Source organism: Bos mutus, chromosome 5 (assembly GCF_027580195.1).
Source record: "Bos mutus isolate GX-2022 chromosome 5, NWIPB_WYAK_1.1, whole genome shotgun sequence".
NCBI classification, from domain to species: Eukaryota; Metazoa; Chordata; class Mammalia; order Artiodactyla; family Bovidae; genus Bos; species Bos mutus.
The window spans coordinates 62,583,668-62,604,575 of record NC_091621.1 but is presented as its reverse complement, the minus strand read 5'-3'; the positions used below and the strand labels follow the sequence as shown (position 1 = coordinate 62,604,575).

General features: G+C 37.7%; 1 protein-coding gene across 1 annotated transcript in view; it reads left to right on the top strand.

Annotated features, from left to right (window-relative positions):
- Positions 1 to 20,908, top strand: part of OTOGL (otogelin like) — a 169,905-nt gene that overhangs the window by 85,041 nt on the left and 63,956 nt on the right. The window contains exons 25-30 of the mRNA XM_070370120.1: positions 4,798 to 4,947; positions 5,887 to 6,006; positions 11,291 to 11,407; positions 12,251 to 12,407; positions 13,064 to 13,090; positions 20,244 to 20,411. Of these exons, the coding sequence (XP_070226221.1) occupies positions 4,798 to 4,947; positions 5,887 to 6,006; positions 11,291 to 11,407; positions 12,251 to 12,407; positions 13,064 to 13,090; positions 20,244 to 20,411 (739 nt within the window). The remainder of the gene's footprint in view (positions 1 to 4,797; positions 4,948 to 5,886; positions 6,007 to 11,290; positions 11,408 to 12,250; positions 12,408 to 13,063; positions 13,091 to 20,243; positions 20,412 to 20,908) is intronic.

The window sequence follows — 20,908 nt, the reverse complement described above, 5'->3', positions numbered from 1 at the left end:
AACCTGGCCATGGCCACCTCTCCTGCCACGTGTCTCATCACTTTCTGCTTCAAGCCCATGTTCTAGAAATTGGAGCTTTATCAGTTCTTCAAATGCTCTATAGTTTCCTCTCCCCTCTGATCATTCATGAATGCCATTGCTCCTACCTGGATCAACCTTTCCACTTAACCTGCTCCTGTGTGACGAGTCTTATCTCCTTCAAGGAGATCCTCCTCGTGTGCTTAAGCTCCCTGTCAGCGCATGCATCACACTTTGGTGAAATTCCTTGTGTGGTGGTCTGTCTTTTCTATTTGTCTATGAGTTCTGTGGGAATTGAGACCAGTTTTCTTTGTTCACTCTTATATACTTGGAGCCAGTGCAATTTGAAAGAATGAATAAATTTCATTCACTCATTCATTTGTTCCAAATCTTTATACCAAAATATGTGTTAATTATCGGGGCCACAACAATGAAAAGCCACTGTGCTTTGCCTTTAAGGTACTTGTACTCAGTTGAGGGAGCCATTCAAGTAAATTAGGCTGTGCGGTGTGGTATGCGATGGTAGGACTGTGCTTAGGAAAGCGGGACCATCCCTAAGAGGAAGACCTAAGCCAACTTGGCATGTTGAGGGTAGTCGTAAAGAGCGTAGCCTTTGCAGTCAGTCAGTACTCACTGAGAACCCCTGTTCTGTCACCTGCGAACTCCGTCTCTTGGGGCAACCCCTCCAGGCTGCAGCTTTCACATTTGTAAATGTGGGGTGATTATGAAACCCACTTCTTAAGTTCATATGAGAGTTAAATGAAAGATGTATTTCAGGAAATTCCTCTCCTCCTCCCCTTCATCCTCCTTATTTTTGAAGGCTCAGAAGACATGCTTTGGGGAAAATGATTGGAACTGAGTCTTTCAAGGTTCAGCAGGTGTTAGCAAGGTGAGGAGAGAGCATAGAAAGATAGCACAGAGGAACAGTCATGCCGAAAGGAGGAGAGTTGAAAGATAAAGTGGCTGTTTGGAGAACTCAAGCAGTTTAGTTTGGTGGAGGTAGATGGGGATGGTGGACGGAGGGTGAGGCAAAGAAATTCGGGGAGGAGTGTCCACACTGACTTTCACGCAGGAAGCTCAGGGACAAGGCCAGTTGATAGGATGGCTGTGTAATATATTTGAACTTACTTTACAAAGAAGACATTTTGGAATTAAGCAACATAATCTGACATGTGGCCTTTAAAAGTGGCCTATTTCTGAATTTTTAGATTAGCATTTCTAAATCTGGTTTGCAAAAATTCTGCATTCAAATCATCTAGAATATTAATTATAAGAGCTGGTTTGTGAACTCCACACCGGTATTAGAATGGCTGGAGCTGATGACAATCGATACTTTAATGGTACCCCAAATTCTTCTGTACACTAACATTTGAGAATCGGTGCCCTACATCAGAGCTCATGTCCTAGTCAGGAATGTTGAGACCAAGCAGGCAGTGATCAAGACTTGAGTAAAACAGAGTTTGTATAAGTCATGTTGACATCTTTTTGAAATAATTACTGCAGTTTGGGGTAGACTTCAGCTGCATATTCATTTATCTGTGAAAGTTTTCTCTAAGAAAAAGGATGTGTTTTAAAAAAAAGAAAAACTGAAAATAGTAAATGCTCTTATAAAGACTGTTTGACACATTTTTGAAGTGGTAATTGCAGCTCGGTGTAGTTTTCGTATTCCAGTTTTCACCTGAATGGAGCTGTTGATGAATCTCCTTCATATCAGTTGTGAAGTATAAAGGAAGATGAAGAAAAATCATAAAATAGTTTGACCCTAACAAATCCCTGGTTAATATTTTTTCTTGAACATCAAAAGTGAAAATAAGTACCATTTATTTTATGGCAGATGGATTGCTCATTTAGGAGACGGAAAAAAACCTTTTATTTTTTCAATTAATACACAATTCTAATTTTATCAAGTATGTAGGATATCAATATCTTATGAGTTTATTTAAGCTGTATTTTAAAAATTTTAATTCTTCACTTTTATAACTTATTTTTCTAACATCACTAGCGTTTATTTACAGTGCTGTAGTTCTCCTCTGAAGTGGAGGTCTCTATTTTGGGCAATGCATAATACTTCATTCTTATAAGAAGAAACATCTTTGCTTCCTAATCTGAAAAGAAAGAAGTATAGTATCTCCTTCTGACCAAAGAGGATTGTTCTCTTGTAGCAAACTGCCCTGTCTAATAAAAATGAAGGATTTAGCTCTACAGGCAAATATAGAGGATGTGCTTTTACATCAGGATAACTAATACAAAACCAATCTGAAGGAAGTCCAATAATCTTATCCAAAGATTTATTTTATGTTCCAGTGATATGTCAACCAGCCTGAGGGAAGTTTAATAGGAAAATACATGACAAAGTATTTCATGGATTGAAAAGGAGCTATAAGCCACAAACATTTCACTTACTTGCTTTGATTATTGCTGCTCAGGCTGGAAGCTGAGAACTATAAGTAGGCCAGTGCAAGAAGGTATTAAAAATATGTGAGTTACCCTTGATCTAGAAGGTGCAGATACTGCCATAAACTTGACAAAGTACATCTTTCTAGGAGCTAACATTCATAAAGGGAGGAAGACAGATAATAAAGCCAAAGACAAATCAGATGATGAAAAGGTCCTGAAAAGTGTAATCAAAATGATAAAAATAGATTCTATGGCAGAGAGTGATATGGCAGCCTGATATGCTACATTTTGTGGACCTAGTGAAATGAAAATGTATACCCCTTTGATAAAAACAGGGATTTTTTTTCCTTTGTTTTGTAGTCTTCTTGACCTGCCATAGTGTTTTCTCTTTATTACTTAATGCCTTGCTTACTTGGACACAAGTATACTTCCAGGTTGAATGCAGACCCTTACAGGTACTGAGGGCATTGCCCCATAACTCCAACTTGGTACTCGGAAGCAGAAAGAAATGAGGTTAGGTAGAGTTCACTAACAAAATATATACTGTCCTATATAATATACTGAGCACTTGCAAGTATGATGTTGGTTTAGGAGACTGAAAACTTCTTGTGAATATGAATTTATTTAATTTCCCCTGTGAAAGATTTATAAAAATGTACACTCTAGTACAGTGTTTCCCAAACTATGCTTTTGTTATTACTTGGGAGAAAAAATAGCCAAAGGATTTCATATCTCCTTCACAATTTAAATTTTGCTTCTAGTTAAAATTTTGCTTTATTTACTTTGACTTAACCATGTATTTTAAAAATTATTATGTGAGTTAATTTCAGTGTTAGAGTCAGCATAGTCTTTTATAGGGTATAGCTCTTACCCATAAAGAACATCGCATATTTTCACTTTAGGTTGAAGGTACTCTAAATTTTCCCAATGCATTCCATCTCTAGTTTCTCCCTGCTATTATCCTTTCTAGCACACACATTATTTTCTTTTAGTACACAAACATCATCTGTCACTTTAGTATTCCAAATCCTCTGTTGAAGGCATTTTGCACATGAAATAACAGCCATTGACTGTAATGGGTAACTTGATGGCAAAGGGTCTCAGACTATGCTTGTATGGAATCCGTGCTGTAGCTCTCTGTGCTTTCTCTAGTTCTGTAAAAATCTTGAACTTCCTGCCCCCCAAGCCTTTATTCCCAATGGTTTCTTTCCTCATTCCATTTTTCATCCCTGTTTATTTTCCTATTTATGATCTCTTACAGATCATATGTCCTACCTCTTGCAAGAAGCCTTCCTAAGTTCCTTTGATGGAAATTCATCTCCTCATCCTCCTTAGCAACTCTTTCTCTCTCTCTATAGACACATACACACACATTTTGTGCTTATTCTTTTCAATTATGCAAAGTCATACATTTTTGGTTGTTGTTGTCTCTGAGTCCTGTCTGACTCTGTGGCCCCATGGACTACAGCACACTAGGCTTTCCTGTCCATCACTATCTTCTGGAGTTTGCTCAGATTCATGTCCATCGACATATTTGGTACTCAATCATATTTATTAACCATCAATATAGAATTACTGGGTCAGCAGGTATATCTGTTGCAGGAAGGGAGACCCCTTCCAGGGCCCAAAACTGGGTTCTTGTCTAACACTCGGAAATGAATTGTCCAAGGAGACACATGTGCTGACAAAGCAAGAGATTTTATTGGGAAAGGGCACCCGGGTGGAGAGCAGTAGGGTAAGGGAACCCAGGAGAACAGCTCTGCTATGTGGCTTGCAGTCTCGGGTTTTATGGTGATGGGATTAGTTTCTGGGTTGTCTTTAGCCAATCATCTGACTCCTTCCTGCTGGTGCAAGCCTTGTTCAGCCAAGATGGATGCCAGAGTGAAGGATTCTTGGAGGTGGTCCGACATGTGGTGTCTCCTCTCGACCTTTCCCGAACTCTTCCAGTTGGTGGAAGCTTATTAGTTCCATGTTCCTTACCAGGACCTCCTGTCGTAAAACAGCTCATGCAAATAGTTACTATGGTGCCCGGCCAGGGTGGGCGGTTTCAGTCAGTGTGCTTCCCCTAACAAATCCGCCTAATGTACTCTATGCCCATGCCTTGACTGCTCTTCTGTATAACTGAAATACCTTTTTCTCTTTGCCCATTTTTCTATCTTGAGCCTATCTACTGGTTTGTGTCTTGTTACCAATTTTATGTTTTTCCAATTTTATTCATTTGTTTTGTCTTTTGTTATAAAATTAAGGAAAGATAGGGGTAAGCAAAAATACTAGTACATAGATATTTATTGACGGATATTAATTTAATTAATGTTTGCATTTTGGTGAGAAAATAAGAAATTCACTTTTTTCTTTATTATGTTTTTTCCCTTTTTTTTGAAGAAACGATCAGGTTTTTTTCTGGAAAATAAACCAACATATCAGCTGTGGAAGGCAGGGTACTACATGGTAGTATACTTTCCAGAGAAAGACATCACTATTCTTTGGGATAAAAAGACAACCATCCATATCAAAGTTGGACCACGGTGGAAGGTAAGTCAACCTATTTGGTAGGTCAATCCAAATGAGATACAAGAAATGAAATTGCATTGGACTTTTTAATGTTTTATGGAAATAAAACGATTGATGAAATGAGATATTTCTCAAATGATTGAGAAATGTTATATTTTTAGAATAACTAACTCAGATCCCAGGGAAGAGTAACTTTACCTTGTGTTGCATACTCTTCTTAACTTCAACTTTACAGTGTCCAGTTTTCCAAAGTTACTTAGTTAAGCTTTTATTCCCACTCCCTACAGTATGATTATATGATATTGTTTGTAATACGGTTGGATTTATTACAATTTGTGTTCCATCTTTTCCTCCATTTTCCAGATATTTTTAAGCTTATATACAGTAAAATTCTTTAAAAATGTAAAATAATTTATTTTTATGATCTTCAACTCTATGAATTTCAACAAATGCATGGAGCTGGGTATCCACCACCACAGTTCTAGAAAGAACAGATCTGTCAGCTTCCAAATTTCTTCTGTGTTGCCCTTTTTTTGTCAATGGCTACTTCTTACCCTTCACTCTGGGCAACCGCCGTATAGTTTTCCCTTTTCTGGATACAGTATAAATGAAATCACACAATATATAGTCCTTTGGGACTGACTTCTTGGACTTGATGAGACACATTCAAGATTCATTAGTATTTTTGAATGAATGAATTGTTTGCCCCTGTTTACTGCTGGGTGATACTCTTGTTGTATGGATGTACTGGTTTGTTTGATCCATTAACGGTTGAACACTCAGTCCGGATTGTTTACAGTTCTTTTCAATTTATATTTTACATTGTTTTAATGATTGCTTATTATTAAATATTGTATTAAATATTATTAGATATTTTTATTATTTTAGATGTTTAAAATTTTAGTCCTTAAATGTTGAAGTGAATATAGAATATTTCATGGTAATTTTCTTTTCCTTTAGAACAAATTATCTGGATTATGTGGAAACTTTGACAAATGTACTTCAAATGATATGACCACATCCAATAACTTGGAAGTGAGAAATGCCCAGGTATTTGGAGATAGTTGGGCATTAGGACAGGTAAGTGGTATATATATATTTTAGAACAAAGCAAATATTTTCTGGTGTACTTATCCACTAAAACATTTTATTCTTACAGGAAAATTTATTTAGGTAATACTATTTTATGTAATATTTGTGTAGTAACTTATAGTTGACAGTCAAACTGCTTTTACATTTAATTTCTCATGCAATCCTTGTTATAATCTGTTAATATAAAGGGTATTGACTCCATATTACAGATGAAGAAATTGAGGCTTAGGAAGGTTAAATTCCTTGTCTACTATTGTGTATCCAGAAAGTCACAGAGATGATGTTCAAATTCTCATCTTTTAATCTCATGCTTTTCCTTTCTAATGCTCTTTCAATGTATTTATGTTTCTAATGATGTATCTTTATTCAACTCAAGGTAATGAATAAATGAAGAAAGAATTTCTTAACATTTGTTCTCCAGACATGGCTGTGTGTGGGGTGGGGTAAAGAGTGAATTCATAGCCAACTACCTTAGGGAGCAGTTAGGATGAATTAAGTCAGGCATATTTCTTTTTTGAAGGATTTCTTGAGGCATTATATGCCTTCAGGAGAGGGATGTGTTTGAAGGAATTCCCAAATCTACTGACACAGAGCTTATGTTTTGTATATCAGTTCTCAAAGAAATAGTTTTCTATGGGACACAATCTGAGAAACGCTGAACTAAGAAAACAGTCAAAATGGAAATTTGTTCTACTCTTTTCTTCTTCTTTTTTAAACCTATTTTTTATAACTAAAAATAGAGTCTGCAACTACAATTTCCTGGTTGGTTACTATTTGATTAGTTGTTTTACTATTTTGCCTAGTTTACTAATATATCTAAATCTCTTTAAAAAATTAAAAGGGGATTGGGGTTAAACATTCACCCAATTTAGTAAAATTTAAGCAGTATATTTCATTGTGGTCTACATTAAAAATTATAAAGATTTTATTTTTTGATATAAAATAAATTAAGGAGTATTTAATTTATAATCATACTTAAATATTTAGACCAAAGAATTTTAAACTCATTTATACCTAATAGACAAAGCTGAAAATTAAAAAAAAAAATTCATTCAGTAAGTTCTGCTTAGCACTTAATGTTTTCCAAAAGATATGAACACATAATGTGATTAAAACAGCCACTGACCTTGGGAATTTGGTTTAGCAGATGAGGTAGAAAAATTAACAATGGCACTATGAGACAGGTGCTTTGATATAGGTGTATACAACATGGAGTTTGTGGTCAAAGGAAGATGCCGTTGAGTTGATTCTCACAAGACTCACAGGCACTATAAAACGGAAGGTGATGGGAAAGAGGGTAGCAGCAAAGGAAGGAGCAGCCCTTTAGAAGGCATCAGGAAGACTAGAGTGAGTATGGTGTCTGTGTGCTAAGTTGCTTCTGTTGTGTACGACTCTTTGTAAGTCCATGGACTATAGTCCATCAGGCTCTTCTCTCCATGGGATTTTCCAGGGGAGAATACAGGAGTGAGTTCTCATGCCCTCCTGCATGGGATTTTCCCAAGCCACGGACTGAACCCATGTCTCACATTTCCTACATTGGCAGGCAGGTTCTTTACCACTAGCACCACCTGGGGAGAAGGCAATGGCAACCTACTCCAGTGTTCTTGCCTGGAGAATCCCAGGGATGGGGGAGCCTGGTGGGCTGCCGTCTATGGGGGCGCGCAGAGTCGGACACGACTGAAGCAACTTAGCAGCAGCAGCAGCAGTGCACCCTGGGAAGCCTGAGCATAGTGGTTGTTTTTGTTTGGTTGCTCAATCACGTCTGACTATTTGTGACCCCATGGACTGCAGCACGCCAGGCTTCCCTGTCCTTCACCATCTCCTGGAGCTTGCTCAAACTCACGTCCATTGAGTCAGTTATGCCATCTAACTATTTTGTCCTCTGTCGTCCACTTCTTCTGCTTCCAGTCTTTCCCAGCATCAGGGTTTTTTCTAAAGAGTCAGTTCTTCACATCAGGTGACCAAAGTATTGGAGCTTCAGCTTCAGCATCAGTCCTTCCAATGAATATTCAGAACTGATCTCCTTTAGAATGGACTGGTTTGATCTCTTTGCAGTCCAAGGGACTCTCAAGAGTCTTCTCCAACACCACAGTTCAAAAGCATCAATTCTTCAGCATTCAGCCTTCTTAATGGTCCAGCTCTCACATCCATACATGACTACTGGAAAAACCATAGCTTTGACTAGACAGACATTTTTGCTGGCAAAGTAATGTCTGTACTTTACTGTCTAGGTTTGTCATAGCTTTTCTTCCAAGGAGCAAGCGTCTTAATTCCATGGCTGCAGTCACCATCTGCAGTGATTTTGGAGCCCAAGAAAATAAAATCTGTCACCGTTTCCATCGTCTCCCCATCTATATGCCATGAAATGATGGGACCGGATGCCATGATCTTTGTTTTTTGAATGTTGAGTTTTAAGCCAGCTTTTTCATACTCCTCTTTCACCTTCATCAAAAGGCTGTTTAGGTCCTCTTTGCTTTCTTCCATAAGGATGGTATCATCAGCATATCTGAGGTTATTGATATTTCTCCCCATAGTCTTGATTCCAGCTTGTGAGTCATCCAGCCTGGCATTTCGTATGCTGGACTCTGCATAGAAGTTAAATAAACGGGGTAACAACATACAGTCTTGACATACTCCTTTCCCAGTTTTGAACCAGTCCGTTGTTCCATGTCTGGTTCTGTTTCTTCTTGTTCTGCATAGTGATTTCACAGGAGGCAGGTAAGGTGGTCTGGTATCCCCTTCTCTTTAAGAGTTTTCCAGTTTGTTGTGATCCACACAGTCAAAGGCTTTAGGGTAGTCAACGAAGCAGAAGTAGATGTTTTTCTGGAACTCTCTTGCTTTTTCTATGATCCAACGGATGTTGTCAATTTGATCTCTCATTCCTTTGCCTTTTCTAAATCCAGTTTGAACACCTGGAAGGCTCTTGGTTCATGTACTGTTGAAGCCTAACTTGAGAATTCTGAGCATTACTTGCTAGCATATATATGAGTAAAACTGTGTGGTAGTTTGGACATTCTTTGGCATTGCCCTTATTTGGGACTGGAATGAAAACTGACCTTTTCCAGTCCTGTGGCTGCTGCTGAGTTTTGCAAATTTGCTGGCATATTGAGTGCAGCACTTTCACAGAATCATCTTTTAGGATTTGAAATAGCTCAGCTGGAATTCCATCACCTCCACTAGCTTTGTTTGTAGTGATACTTCCTAAGTCCCACTTGACTTCACATTCCAGGATGTCTGGCTCTAGGTGAGTGGTCACATCATTGTGGTTATCTGGGTCATGAAGATTGTTTTTATACAGTTCTTCTGTGTATTCTTGCCATCTCTTCTTAATACCTTCTGCTTCTGTTAGGTTCATACTGTTTCTGTTCTTTATTGTGCCCAACTTTGCATGAAATGAGTCCTTGGTATTTCTAATTTTCTTGAAGAGATCTCTAGATCTTTCCCATTCTGTTGTTTTCCTCTATTTCTTTGCATGGATCACTTAGGAAGGCTTTCTTATCTCTCCTTGCTATTCTTTGGAACTCTGCAGTCAGATGGGTATGTCTTTCCTTTTCTCCTTTGCCTTTAGCTTCTCTTCTCTCATCTGCTCGCTGTAAGGCTTTCTCAGACAAACATTTTCCCCTTTGAATTTCTTTGTCTTGGGGATGGTTTTGATCACTGCTTCCTATATAATGTTACAAACCTCTGTCCATAGTTTTTCAGGCACTCTGTCTATCAGGTCTAATCCCCTGAATCTATTTGTCACTTCAAGTATATAATTGTAAGGGGTTTGATTTAGGTCATACCTGAATGGTCTAGTGATTTTCCCTACTTTCTTCAATTTAAGTCTGAATTTGGCAATAAGGAGTTCATGATCTGAGTATGGTACCTTACAGGAATTTTATGTAATTCATTATGGCTGTGGTAGATGGTCTGAAGTAGGGAATGGCTGGAATGCAAAATACAGGGCTGCGATATTCATGTGCTAGGATCTAGACATGAAGGCTGTTAACTAGGCAGTTATAATCCAACTCAGAAATGTTACATTTTGAAGATTTAGAAAACTGTTCAAATTTGAGAGACCTGAAACATCAGACTCTGTTGAAAGGATTGCCAAATGAAGGATTGATTTGGAGAATTCAAGGAAGTCTCCTGTCTTTCTGGATTACTGGTTAGACACTGGTGCTCTTCTACAAGACAGGGCAAAGAGGAAAGTTGGTGGTAGGGGGCAGTGGGGACAAGACAGTGGTATAGAGAAAAATACAGGTCAGGATATGTTGAGAGAGAAGTGACAGAGATTTTATGTGGAAATGAGACTTCAGAAAAGAGACCTGGGATGGGAATATGGAAATGTCCAAGTTTGGAGATTTCAGAAAAGAGATCTGGGATTCAGCAGTTACTATTATATACAGGAGGCTTCCCTTGTGGCTCAGCTGGTAAAGAATCCGCCCACAATGCAGGAGACCTGGGTTCGATCCCTGGGTTTGGAAGAATCCCTGGAGAAGGGAAAGGCTACCCACTCCAGTATTCTGGCTTGGAGAATTCCATGGACTGTATAGTCCATGGGGTCACAGAGTCTGCTGAAGGCCTGAGAAGTGTATAGAATGAAAAAAATAAAGACTTGAAGGTCAAGCCTTGCAGAGAAGGGAAGTGGAATGAGGATGGGGAATAGCAGCGAATGAATCAGGAGGAAACCCACCGGGAAATGTTGCCACCAGAAACACGTGAGCCATGTAAGAAGGATAAAGTACTAAACAGAGTCAGAGACAGGGAGAGATCAGGTGAGATGAAGACGGAGACGTTGCCTTTATATTTAGTAATGAGGAGACCAATGATCACCTTTTCCAGGCCGGTTTGAGGGCGGTGGATTAGGAGAGGCAGAGACCAAAATTGCTGAGTATCCGGGAGGCAAGCTGTAGCTGCTTGAATATATGTGACTCCTCAGAGGATGGCTTGTGATAGAAATGAAAGCTGTGAAAATTAAAGGAAAAAGAATAATTTGCTTATGGAAAATTTTTAGTCATATAACACTACAGTGGACAGTTTAAAAATTATTTAACTTCACTCTCTAATATTGTCATGGCTTTAACAGTAAATTTAGTTACTTTCAAAAATAACATATGCTATTAACATGAGCCGGCTGAGCACAGGTGCTTTCGGTAAAGTCTGTCTAAAAGAATGAGAATATATTAGATATGATTGTAGTGGTTGAAGTCAGATTAGGTTACTCTGATTTCAGCTTCAGAAATTTCCTCGTCGGAAACTTTCTTTTCTCCCTTAACTTTTTCCACAGTGCAAAACCCCGGTTGAATCATTTAAACCCTGCGAGGCACATCAGAACAAATTTCCTTATGCCAAGAAAGAATGCTCCATCCTGTACAGCGATGCTTTTGCTTCTTGTCGCAACGTGGTGAGTGAATACTTTATTAAACTTTCCAACTTAAACAACTACTGCAGTGTCTATAATACTGAGATTAACTGGACAAATAATTTAGCTGCCCATTGGTTTTTTAGGTATACTACCTAACCCTTATTAGGAAGACCGATTTGGTCATTTGTTTTTCTGTAGAACTGGCACATTAGGTAATTTACATTCTTCCTCATGTCACCTTATTAACAGAGTACATTTGTACATAATATTTGTTAATGGTCTTTTTCAGCTTACAAAACATTTTTATGTCCATTATCAAAACTATAAATCCTTAGTTTTCTTTGGAGAACAACACCGAATGGCATTCTTCTCCTTAACCCAAAGTATAGTTTAAAATGATTATTAGTGGCACATTTAAAATAGTTTTAGAAGCACATCCCAAGATGGAATGTAATTTATTTAGACATTAACTTTCTAAATGTCTTTCCAACATAACAATTTTAGATCCCAATAGAAGTTTTTAAAAGCAGCTTAAGATATTATTAAAAACAAAGTACGTTTGGAAGCAGAACATTCTTTTAATGCCATGCAAATATGCCAATAATGAAACAAAATATGAATCTGTTGTATTGAAGATATTGAAATTGTATTTGTCAGTCCTATTCCCTGTTTTGCTAGTTCTTTGATCTTACACTTGCCTAATAAATTCTTTTCATTTGGGCAAATAGAGGTTTGAGATATTTAGAACTCTCTAGGTGGCAGTGTTAAGCTGATTATAGCAAATTTTGAAAATCTACCAGTTAGTTTTCTTTTAGAAGGCTGAATTTTAATCAACTGTAGTTAGTACATTTTGAAATTAATTTATCTTTTACTTCATTTCAGATTGATGTCACTTCTTTTGCTAAAAATTGTCATGAAGACACATGTAACTGTAATCTTGGTGGGGATTGTGAATGCTTATGCACAAGCATAGCAGCATATGCATACAAGTGCTGTCAGGAAGGGGTTTCTGTTCACTGGAGATCACCTACTCTTTGTTGTGAGTACCCTAGTTAGAACATCATTAGGTGGGAAGCTTATAAGGAGATTCATGTTGTCTTATCTTAGAAATGATACCATGGAACTCATGGAAATCAAATGTAAGATGAGTAAATTTTATATTCTTTTGATAAGGTATATAAATTGTAGTATAGCTAAAGGACTTATAAAAGAAACTTTGAAGTAAGTTTTTCTGTTCTGTGTTTGACTTATCACTGTAACATTTGAATTATAAATTATATACCATCCTTGGAGAAATTGTTTATAACTCTCTTATGGCTATGAAATTCCACTGTTCTGGTAATAAGAAACATTGTTTTAAAAACATCATTTTGTATTTGTATTCAGATTTGACCTTTTAAACTTTTCATTTACTCCTATAGATAGTACATCATCCGATAAACAGCTTATGATTTTAACCCTTTTAGCGGACTATAGACTGGCTAATATATTTGCCTACCTATAAAATAATCTTAGGAAATTTTATAAATTATTAATAGTACTCTTAAAGAATCCTCTTAGCTTAGAGAAAATTCCCAAATAATGATGTCATTCTGAGTTCTTTCACCTGGTTATTGGTAAATCATATTTTCCACATATTCAAGATAAGTGCTCAGATTCTTATTTAGTTTAACATTTCTTCTTTTATCTTTTTAGCACTTGATTGTGAATACTACAATGAAGGTATGTGAGAATATCAGGATACTATTTAATTAATGTATCTTTGGATTCACAGTTTTTGAACAACTTTTCTGGGAACAGAGTATAAGTAGTTCATAATTTGTCATACAGTTAATCCTTGAACAAGGCAGGGGTTGAGGGCACTAACCCTCCGCAATTGGTCACCTTCGTATTTACAGTTCTACACTCTCAGATTCAACCGACCATGGATTGTGTTGTTCCGTTGCTTAAACTGTGTGTAACTCTTTTGTGACCCCATAGACTGTAGCCCGCCAGGCTCCTCTGTTCATGGAATTTTGGAGGCAAGAATGCTGGTGTGGGTTGACATTTCCTTCTCTGGAGGATCTTTCCAACCCAGGAATCAAATCCACGTCTCCTACATTGGCAGGCAGATTCTTACACTGAGCCACCAGGGAGCCCCGCAGTGCTATATGCTTCCTATTGAAACAAATCTGCTTAGAAGTGGACTTGCACAGTTCAAATCATGTTGTTTGTGTCAACTGTATGACTCAGTGAAAGCCATTGCCTTCTAAAATGTATCTAAATTTCTAAGTATTTGTGTTAAAATTTATTCCCTTGAAAAATAATAGTGTTGTAACTAAGTTCTCAGCACCTAGGAAGCTCTTAGTAGTCCTAGAATGACATGAAGGGATGAATGAATGAGTAAAGTTAGCTAATTTTTTTGGTAAAAAGGATGAAGGATACACATACCTTTTAGCATTATGAATAAAAATGGACATTGTTTGACCTCTATTATGCTGTGGAAACTAAAGAAAGAAATAATAATATAGAAATTTGTTTAGCCATCATTTTACAGAAAATAATTATTTATATATTATTAGAATGAGAACTTACTGATTTAGTAATAATGAAAGTATCCCAGTCCCCCAAACATTCAAATTTGCAACTGGAAGTCTAAGAGGAGTCATTTCAGTTCAGTCTCTCAGCCATGTCTGACTCTCTGCAACCCTGTGGACTGCAGCACACCAGGCTTCCCTGTCCATCACCAACACCCGGAGTCTACTCAAACCCATGTCCATCGAGTCGGTGATGCCATCCAGCCATCTCATCCTCTGTCTTCCCCTTCTCCTCCTGCCTTCAATCTTTCCCAGCATCAGGGTCTTTCCCAATGAGTCAATGAGTCTAAGAGGAGGTGCTGCCTAAAACCAAGACATAGATATAGGAGACTGAGCATTATATCCTCTTTGAAAATGCCAGACATTAGCAGAACCGATGCTGCTTTTTGTCAAACCTATTTGATGAGGAAGGCCTAGCCACTGAAACCTAATTCAGACAAAAAAAGATGATCCAGGGAGGTGTCCATTTTATTAGTAACTGGGCAAAAACCCATGATGAACAGGTTAGATTTACAGTTATAGGAGAGCTGACCCATTACAGAAAAAACCCGAACCACCAATCCAAAGTGTTTTTGGTGATTTACTGAGCCAGGGAGAAATCTGTCAAGTATAAAAATACAAAGAAAGCCAGAAATTTTTGGTAAAATAGAGATGATAAATTAAAAAGAAAATGGATATTTTAGTCAGAGGAGCCTGTTGTGCTGTAGTCCTTGGGGTCACAAAAAGTCAGACATAACTTAGTAACTGAACAACAACAAATACCTAATAATAACAATAGTTTTTGTTGCATTAATGACATCTTTATCATATAATTTAAGCTTGAAAATATGCCTGAAAAGCATAACATTATTATTATTATCATTATTGACACTTTACAGAGGAAGAAATTGAGCATAGATGAATGAAGTAACTTGGTCCAAGTCACATAGCCAAAATGTGGTAAATGGATTTATGAACAATCTAAGTCTGAACCAATGAGCTTGATCTCTATGCTGCACTGTCTGGTAATGGTTAGCAACGTCCTAGTCTAGGGATGACCACAGCACATCATTATCATATGCTCTAACACAACGTACAGACTGTAATATGAGAAAATGCGCCAGTAACTCCCTCACTGAGGAATTCCTGCCTCATACAGTTCTGCTGTGAAAAATCTCCATCTGTGCCTTTGTACTTTCTGGTGTTCCTTCTGCAGTCTCTTGGAAACAGAAGCAGAATTTTCTATGAATATTGAATTTCTACCTCTTGCTGCTTCAGATGTACTGCTTTTTGTCAATAAATCTGCTGCCTTTCTTTCTTCTAATGTGTTACAAGATTCTTCAAACCAGTTCTTCTAGTTTCATTTGTTAACACTGTATTGGTAGTATTCAGAGGGTGAGCAAGGGACATTTTGCTTTCATGAGTGACAGAGATTCTGTTTCCTGTGATCCAAGTAATAGGGGATAGAGTCAAACTACCAAGGAGAGGAAGAGATTGTGACAGTAATGCAATGCCTAAGGTAGATAATTGAAGGGGAATGAAGAGTTGTGGAAATTGTTGATACTAATAAAAATAAATCATTTAAAATGATTATCCTTAATTTGTTTCATCTCAATTTCACAACTATTGTAAAATTACCTAGTCTTTGCCCAGTCATAGCTGGTGTTTTCTCTGGTCACTATGTTCAGTTCAGTTGAGTTCAGTCGCTCAGTCGTGTCCGACTCTTTGCAACCCCATGAATCGCAGCACGCCAGGCCTCGCTGTCCATCATCAACTCCCGGAGTTTACTCAAACTCATGTCCGTCGAGTCAGTGATGCCATCCAGCCATCTCATCCTCTGTCGTCCCATTCTCCTCCTGCCCCCAATCCCTCCAGCATCAGAGTCTTTTCCAATGAGTCAACACTTCGCATGAGGTGGCCAAAGTACTGGAGTTTCAGCTTCAGCATCATTCCTTCCAAAGAACACCCAGGGCTGATCTCCTTCAGAATGGACTGGTTGGATTTCCTTGCAGTCCAAGGGACTCTCAAGAGTCTTCTCAACACCACAGTTCAAAAGCATCAATTCTTTGGCGCTCAGCTTTCTTCACAGTCCAACTCTCGCATACATACATGACCACTGGAAAAACCATAGCCTTGACTAGACGATGGTGTGAAAGTGCTGCACTCAATATACCAGCAAATTTGGAAAACTCAGCAGTGGCCACAGGACTGGAAAAGGTCAGTTTTCATTCCAATCCCAAAGAAAGGCAATGCCAAAGAATGCTCAAACTACTGCACAATTGCACTCATCTCACATGCTAGTAAAGTAATGCTCAAAATTCTCCAAGCCAGGCTTCAGCAATACGTGAACCGTGAACTTCCAGATGTTCAAGCTGGTTTTAGAAAAGGCAGAGGAACCAGTGATCAAATTGCCAACATCCTCTGGATCATGGAAAAAGCAAGAGAGTTCCAGAAAAACATCTATTTCTGCTTTCTGGACCATGCCAAAGCCTTTGACTGTGTGGATCACAATAAAATGTGGAAAATTCTTCAAGAGATGGGAATACCAGACCACCTGACCTGCCTCTTGAGAAACCTATATGCAGATCAGGAAGCAACAGTTAGAACTGGACATGAATTAACAGAGTGGTTCCAAATAGGAAAAGGAGTACGTCAAGGCTGTGTATTGTCTCCCTGCTTATTTAACTTATATGCAGAGTACATCATGAGAAACGCTGGGCTGGAAGAAGCACAAGCTGGAATCAAGATTGCCGGGAGAAATATCAATAACCTCAGATATGCAGATGACACTACCTTTATGGCAGAAAGTGAAGAGGAACTAAAAAGCCTCTTGATGAAAGTGAAAGTAGTGAAAAAGTTGGCTTAAAGCTCAACATTCAGAAAACGAAGATCATGGCATCTGGTCCCATCACTTCTTGGGAAATAGATGGGGAAACAGTGGAAACAATGTCAGACTTTACTTTTTTGGGCTCCAAAATCACTGCAGATGGTGACTGCAGCCATGAAATTAAAAGATGCTTACTCCTTGGAAGAAAAGTTATGACCAACCTAGATAGCATATTCAAAAACAGAGATATTACTTTGCCAACAAAGATCTGTCTAGTCAAGGCTAGTCAAGGACACTATGTTATTAAAATACTTAAATTATTCAAAGCAAATGCAGAGATAAAAGACTGTGATTCTGTAGGAGGAAATGTTTTTAAAAGTAGGAAACTTCAGAGGTTGCTGCTGAGATGAGTTTATAACCACTCATACAATGACTTTGTATAATATTTTCATGTTCATTTTTATGGAATTTGCTAAAAATATAAAGGTTCTGTTGTTATAAGGAGTAGAAGACTTCAATATTTTGCTAAAAATTGTTACATAAGTTTTTAAGTTCAGAGTGATTTTGTTGGATCGGATATACTTGTTGCTGCTGCTGCTAAGTCGCTTCAGTCGTGTCTGACTCTGCAGCAGCCCCATAGACGGCAGCCCACCAAGCTCCCCCATCCCTGGGATTCTCCAGGCAAGAACACTGGAAGGGGTTCGAATATACTTAATACTGTGTAAATAATCAATACAGGAAATGATTGCTTTTAGTATAAGAAATTATAATTCGCCCTACAGAAGATTAATGATAAAGTCAATGACTTTTGCTGTCAATTGCTAGTGAAAATGCTGGAAAATAATTCACATGCAAGATATCCATCAACCGGGAGTCGATTCAAAAGCTTTCAATTTTTATACAAATGGATTTCTCAGATGACAATTGTCTCTTCACATTGCTGTAGGAAGGCACTTGTCTTGTAGGGGAGAGAATATTTTGTTTAGTGGTCTGTCTCCTTTCTCCTATTCTCCTCTTGGACATCTGTGCCTGAGGGTGCTTGGAGCTCACAAGCTGTATTTGTATATGTCTTCTTCATTTTGAATTGTATTTCATAATTTATACATCTATGTACCCATTTGTACATTATTTACATGACACAAATCTATGTATTTATATGTTTATGTATATTTTCTTCTTAAAAGTCTAGGTTACTTCTGTCTTTCCTAGAAAAGGAACTTGTAGATGGTGGAGATGATGATGCAGTTCTCTTTGGGTGTTATAGGTATTAACTCCCAGAGAAACTGTGCAGGGTATACATTTGTAACCGCTCATAAAGTCTTCACTGCATCTGATCAGTTCCATCTTGGTGTGGGAGCAAAGGTTTTCAAATCTCCATGTGTCCTCAAGGTGTCTGAAAGTGAAAGTCGCTCAGTAGTGTCTGACTGTTGCGACCCCATGGCCTGTAGCCTGTCAGGCTCCTCTGTCCATTGAGTTCTCCAGGCAAGAATACTGAAGTGGGTAGCTGTTTCTTTCTCCAAGGGATCTTCGCAACCCAGGGATTGAACGCAGGTCTCCCACACTGTAGGTGGATTTTTGACCATCTAAGCCCAACCGTGTCTGGGTCCCTACTAAAGCTCTTCTGTCATGGCTTAGAAGTGTCTCGTTGACGAGTCAGTGGATGGGACAATGCTTGAGAATGACTTGTTCTAGAATCCCTTCTCCTGGCCCTTGTGATGGAAATTTTGGGTCTTGCTCGCCTTCCTGTTTGGAAGACTTTTAAACCCTCTAATTCAATTATCTTCTCCCCTTCTCTTATGCCTGGTCTTGGTCCTGAAAGGGGAAAAACACAGGTGGTTGATTTCTTTATTTTTTTTTTCCCCTCCATCTTAAGAATAGGCTGGGAAAGGAAAACTGTCCTTGAGATAAAAACTAGAGAAAAGAGGAAAAATGAAATTCACTGAGGGCAACCAGATTGATCTTTTATGAAATCACCTACCACACCTATATTAGAATTTTATATAACCTACAACAAAAATATCTAAATATAACTGTAGAAAGTACACAGCTAATAATTATGTAATTTTGATAATTCAGAAGAAACATCAAAATTTTATAGTACCTCACTTATTTTAAAATGTTGAATGTCATAAACATTGGGTTGAAGGTAAACTGACCTTATTGTCATGAAACAATGCATAAGTTTATTTTGAATATCAGTGAGCTTTTAAAATAAATTATATACTTTTCTTTCTAAGATGAAGTTCTTAGAAATATTACTTTGAGTTTCAGGTTTAGTTCTATACTAACTAGTTTTTTTTTACTACAGTATTTTCCACTTTATATGAAGTGATATAAGTGCATAGAAATGATAACATAAGTAAAATGACACTTGACTTCTCTATTCAGCGTCATCTTATTTTTCTTCTCTATAGACATACCTCACTGATGACATTCAATAATTCCCAAAACAGTAAAATATTATATATCATATCTGTGAATTCTGTTTTAATGCAATGAACCTACTAAGGAGAAATGATGTTTAGAAGACTAACAAAATACCTTCCATTGATAGAACTAAACTTAAGTTTATGGACAGTAGAATATTAAAATATCAAAGTGAAAGTTTACCTAGACAAATATCTTCACAGAGGTGAGAAAATTTGAGGTCTAGAAATCTTGTCAACCTTTTATTCATCACTGCTGAGTATTCGTGTATGTATACATATACACACACATTCATGTACATACATATTCTAAATTACATATTCTAGGGACTTCCCTGGTGATCTAGTGGTTAAGACTTTGCCTTTCAATGAAGGGGGTGTGGGTTCAATCCCTGGTCAGGAAGCTAAGATCCCACATGCCTCATGGCCAAAAAACCAAAACATAAAAACAGAAGCAATATTATAATGAATTCAATAAAAAACTTTAAAAAATGGTCCACATCAAAAGAAATAAATTACACATTCTAAATACATATGTATATATTCCAGATCAATATAATGTATCCTTTTTAATAATTTTATTTACTCATTTATTTTTGGCTCTGCTGGGTCTTGGTTGCTGTGCTGGCTATTCTCTGGTGGAGAGTGAGAGTGAGTCTCGAGTGGCAATATATGGGCTTCTCGTTGTGGTGGCATAGGCTCCAGGGGTCACGGGCTTCAGCAGTTGTGCTGTGTGAACTCAGTAATTGTGGCGCCAGGGCTCCAGAGCGCAGGTTCGATAGTTGTGGCACATGGACTTAGTCACTCTGGGTCACGTGGGAGCTTCCCCGACTAGGGATTGAACTGGAGTCTTCTGCTTTGGCAGACAGATTCTTTACCACTGAGCGACCAGGGAAGCCCCGATATGGTCTTTTTGAAAAGAATTCAGTTATTTTGTTAATGATAAATGTTTAAATGCTCAATGATTTTGGAGTACTTTTGTTATTAAAATTTATTCCATTGAAATGATAGCTTGAAATGTAAAAATCCTATGCAAATTTATAATTCTCTCATCTGCATTTGACTAGGGCTTGGAGAAGGACCATATATGCTGGCAAGTTATGGGCAGACTGGCCTTATTCTGGGAGCCAATATAACCAGTGGAAGCATTTTCTCTCTGCCAAGAAGTAGTATTCGTGGCAGTTTATTTTTTAATTTTATGATCACTCCAGGCCTTTTCAAAGAGAAGGCATCATGTAAGTAGAAGTTGCAACTGAAAATAAGGATGTAGTTTACCATTGACTCTTTTCATTTATTCATGCAGTAAATATTAATTGGGGAATTTAATATGTTTATGACATCTTTCTAGGTGCTGTAAACGATTTGAAATAAAATAAGACACTGGCACACGAACCAGCTCTCTCTTTTGTGTATAAAATCATTTCTTTGCTTATCTATTGGCATATATATATATAGATGCAATTAGAATGGCAATTGTTTGTTTGGGTTTTTGGTCCTTGGTAAAGCACAGCTTCAATTTTCATTCTATTGGTCACAGAATTTAATTTGAAACTTTTGGCTATTTTTTAAAATAGTCTGCTGATAATTAACATGTGAAAGATTTTAATGCCAGATTAAAGAGAAAAGTCATAATTTAATATCAAGGAAGTTAAATTAAGAGCATAAATCAAAGTCTAGACAATCATTGAGACAGACTGTTATCCGTATGTGGCCTTGTCTCTCTTGGTACCTG